Source organism: Otolemur garnettii, unplaced genomic scaffold, assembly GCF_000181295.1.
Source record: "Otolemur garnettii isolate 467f Iridium unplaced genomic scaffold, OtoGar3 scaffold00077, whole genome shotgun sequence".
Classification (NCBI taxonomy): domain Eukaryota; kingdom Metazoa; phylum Chordata; class Mammalia; order Primates; family Galagidae; genus Otolemur; species Otolemur garnettii.
Genome location: NW_003852472.1, coordinates 1,513,040 through 1,517,658, shown reverse-complemented (window position 1 = coordinate 1,517,658; position 4,619 = coordinate 1,513,040). Strand labels below are relative to the sequence as shown.

Here is a 4,619-nt window from a genome sequence, read left to right as displayed (position 1 = left end):
GGGCTGGATTCCAACCCGCCACCTTAGGTGTATGTGGCTGGCACCTTAGCCACTTGAGCCACAGGTGCCAAGCCTCTTTTTAAGGCTTTTGAAGAGAACTGCCAAATATTTGTTGAAAGAGTAGAGGTAAAGAAGGAGAAGAGAGATGGGATCTCTGAAAGGGGACAGTGTACCATTTTCATGGATGGCTGGGTGGGAGAGCTAGGCATGCCATGGGGACAGAGTAGCTGGTGAACAGAGACAGAGATAAGACCCTTGTTCCAATTCTGCCACCATGTCTTCTGTTCAGGACAATAACCTGAAGGCCAAGGAGGGCAGAGAGGGGTCTGGGACCCCAATGCTAATTCATTAACAGCCACTGGGCACCTGCTATGTGGCAGACACAGGGCAAAGGGCAGGGTAGACATAGGCTGGATGGGGAGAACCTGGAGGAAAAGGGGAGGCTGGGCAGTGGCTCTCACAGTGGGGCAGGGAGAAAGGATGATGACTGGCCCCAGGTGTGGGAACAAGGATGAGGAGCAGGTAATTTTGGACTTTAGTCCCTGGCCTAAGATTAGGCTTAGGGACAGAGGGAGAGGAGAATGGAGAAATCAGGACCTTTTCCTCAAGTCCCAGACTTCATCCAGCTCCACCCAAGCCAGCAGCAGAGGGAAGCAAGGAAAGTAGTACAGGGACCCCAGGCAAGTGACTTGGCAGCCTTTTGCTCTGGCAGAGGTTACAATGCTTCAGAGACCCCTCAGGCTGACATCTGGCCCAAGGATCACATATCAATGAGGTCAGGAAGGCAGAAAAGGCCATGGATGCCTGAAAGCCAGGATTCTCACTTCTCCCATATCTGAGTATGGGAGGGAGGCTACCCTGGGGCGGAGGGAAAGGATGAGGGACTGGGCCTCACCTGGGTCACCTCTCCCACCTCTCAGAACAACCTTCCTTTTGGTTGCCTGTCTATTTGGTTGGTTGGCTGGGCTGATATAGAATGAACAGGAAGTCAGTGCTGGGAGCCTGGCTTGGTCTGTGACCTTGGACAAGGTGACTACAAGCCTGAATATGCACCTGTGACCCAGGGGTGAGGGGCTTTGGGGTGGGCCAGGTGAAGGGCAGGCAGGAGGGAACCAAAGTCAGAAGAGCGGCCCTCATCCCCTGTGCCATTACAGGTACTCAGAGGAGGAGATCCGGCAGAAGGTGGGGACATTCCGGCAGATGCTGATGGAGAAGGAGGGAGTGCTCACCAGGGAGGACCGGCCTGGGGGCCACATGTGAGTGCCTACCTATGTGGGGACAGCGGGAGGGGTGTAGGCTCAGGCACCAGCTAGATACCAGAGGGGCCTGACCAGCTGCTCTCTCAGGTAGTTGGGGCTGGGTTGGGGCTCAGGTGAGGGGGTGAGAAGGAAGAAGAAAAGGAGGAGGAGGAGAGGAGGGCCCTGCCCACTGGAAACTCTGGCTTGCCCCAGGGCATAGGTAGGGGCACCTGGACATCACTGCAGGTCTCTTCTGCCCAACTTGGGCTCTATTTGTGGTTCAGAAATGGGAAGTGTGAGTGAGAAAGCTCAACTCTTACTTAGCACAGGGAGTCCTGAAGCTCAGCCTGCCTGATCTCTCCTCCTCTCTGACCATAGTTGAGGGCCCAAAGCTGGTCACTACACCTCTTTCTCCTATGCCTCCCAGAACTCGTAGCACCCCCTCGGCAAATCCTGTACCATCCCCCACATTGAGGCTCTAACCTGTTTCTCATAAGAGCAAGGTCAGCTGTTTCCTTTTTCAAGCCTCCTGACTGCCAGATTCTCTCTGCTGCTACCCAAACCACCTACAAACCAAGGAGCTCCTGGAGCTGGATGAAGTTCACTGCATCACCTCAAAGGGTCCCAGAGCTTCTCTGGGAAATCACTCACCCTGTCCTCTTTCATCCAGTGTGAGGAAAAGAGGCCTTCTCTAGATTACCCTTGGCCACCTTCTCTGGGCCCCTTCAGTGATAAATACCTGCTCCAGCCCAAGCCTGCAGTTCTTCTCTCTGCCAGGTTCCTTCCTCTTAACCTAATTCCTGTCCTAAAAAAGATGGCCTTCCTTCGACTCTTTATTTTCCTCTACCCACCATCCCACATTTTTCTTTTCTTTCTCAACCAAATTTCTGTAGAGTATGCAGAACCCATTACCACTGTTTCTTTAAGCCATAAAGATCTGGCTTCCACCCCACAACTCTCATGACCTGCTGGGACCATGGCCATCAGGTCCTATTTACCACAGCCCATGGCTTCTCTGTAGGCCCTGGCCTCTCACTAGCATCTGCTCGGCTTCCTGGAAGCCCACTTTTCTCCCTGTGTTCCGAGATGCAGTTCTCTGTGAGTTTCTTCCTGCCCCTATGATGGTTTCTGCTGTATCCTCTTCTGCCACTTCCCAGAGGTTGGTTTTCCCCTAAGGTTCTGTCATGTCCTCAGGTCTCTTCCCCATCCCTGCCTTCCTTTTACCCTGGGAGATGACATCCCTTCCCCAGATGGAATTCTCTCCCTTTTGTGGATGACCTACAAATCTTTTCCATCAGTCCTAATCTTCTCCTTATGTAATTGAATGAATGTGATTTTAAGAAACAGGACTCACTGGGAAGTATGCCATGGAGAGAGTACAGTGTCTCCATCATCAGAAGAGGTCTCCTTCGGTGACTGTGCTGTAGGCCTCACCCCATGTAGTGCTCATAAGGTGGGAGGAGAGGAGAGGAAGACGTGATCCCTGCTTTCTGGGTGGAAACACAAACCTCCAATCTAAAGCTGGGAATTACTGGCAGCTCCTGACAAGAAGAAACAGCATAGTCTAAATCTTCATGCCTTGTGCATGCTAAGTGGGGAGAAAGAAGAGGACAGACTAAAGTAATCAATCAAGAAGGGTTCCCTGGAAGAGGCACTGGAAAACTCAATGGTCAGGGATAATTCGATAATTAAGAGAATTTGATAAGATGTTCTGGAGACAAGAGATAGGATAAAGTTAGCAGGGCCCTAGAATCCCACTAGAATGTCAAGTTCCATGAGGACAGGATATTTTTTGTTTAGTGCTGTGTTCCTGGTTCTGTGACTTTTCAATTTTCTCAAAAGCCTCAGTTTTCCTGTTTATGCAATAAGAGAGTTGAACCCGAAAACGACTTCTAGCTCAGACAGCCTAAAATGTCATGAAAATCACTCTCAAATGACTGTAGCAAGCCAAAGAGGCTGGATTATGCAAAGGTTGGGGAGCTGTACTTGGTGCTGAACCCCAGGATGCCTTGGCCTGAGGCAGAGGTGAGGCTTTAGAGGTGAGGGGAGCTGGAAACAAGTTGCTTGCATTCTTTCCTGTGGACCCGGCCAGGTCTACACTTGACTCAATTTTTATCTGGGGGTAGTGGAATGAGAATGTGGGCTCTAGCCTCAGACCTTCCACTTGTCCAAACCTCTAAGATCAAGACTGAAACCCTGGGCCCTGGACCCCAGCTCCACTATACCCCAGCTGTGTGACTTGGGCCTCTATTTCTTTATCTATAAAATGGAGATATTAGTCCCCACCTCTCATTTGAGGAAATGGACCCCAGCTCCACTATATTAGTCCCCACCTCCTCATTTGAGGAAATGGACCCCAGCTCCACTATACCCCAGCTGTGTGACTTGGGCCTCTATTTCTTTATCTATAAAATGGAGATATTAGTCCCCACCTCTCATTTGAGGAAATCAAATGAGACAATGGATGCCAGTGTGAGGAATAATGCCTGGAAACACATCATATTGCAGCACACACACATTGCTCCTAGTTGATCACCACCATCCTTGGGAACACAGGGCAATGGTGAGTACTTGACTCACCTTAATTTAGTTCCTTCTCCCTGACTGAATCCCTCAAGACTCTTTGAAGCCCTCTGAGTGCCCAGCAGTCCCTGTGCTCATGCTGTTGCCTTCTGATCCTGCTCCCCTACCCTACCAGTCATAGACTGTTATTTTAAGACATGGAGAAATTCAGTGACCTCTTAGGGTGAAATGGCAAAACAGACCCAGACTCAAGGGTCTCCACACTAGGGGGTCCTCATGGACTCTAAGAACCCATGCCACTTTCACAATAGGGGCAGGGTCACTCCCAGAGCCTTTTGTCACCAGGGATCATCCTTTTTCCTTAGGCTAAGTGACTGGTTTGAGTAACAGTCTCTTGTGACAGCCCCCTACCCCAGTCTATCCTCCACATTGGATACCAGAGCATCATACTGCTGCAGTGTCTAGATAAGACCCCAGAGATAGTAGGAGCCAGTATGTGATCAGGAGGTGGTTAGGTGCATTCCCCTTTGGAAGATGGTTCAGTTAAGTAAAACTGCAGGAAAGTCTGTGGAGCAGCTGGTGCTCCAATCTGGGGGAGAGAGAGGTGAGGGAGAGAGATGAGGTTCCAGGAACATTGAAAATAGACAAGCTGGGCTCGGCGCCTGTGGCTCAAGCGGCTAAGGCGCCAGCCACATACACCTAAGGTGGTGGGTTCGAATACCCAGCCCGGGCCCGCCAAACGACAATGATGGCTGCAACCAAAAAATGGCCAGGCATTGTGGCAGGCGCCTGTAGTCCCAGCTACTTGGGAGGCTGAGGCAGGAGACTCGCTTGAGCCCAGGAGTTGCTGTGAGCGTG

The 4,619-nt window shown here is 51.1% G+C and overlaps 1 protein-coding gene across 1 annotated transcript in view; it reads left to right on the top strand.

The window, feature by feature from the left end:
* Positions 1 to 4,619, top strand: part of SRRM3 (serine/arginine repetitive matrix 3) — a 34,888-nt gene that overhangs the window by 5,517 nt on the left and 24,752 nt on the right. The window contains exon 2 of the mRNA XM_023515698.1: positions 1,155 to 1,256. Coding sequence (XP_023371466.1) covers positions 1,155 to 1,256 — 102 coding nt within the window. The remainder of the gene's footprint in view (positions 1 to 1,154; positions 1,257 to 4,619) is intronic.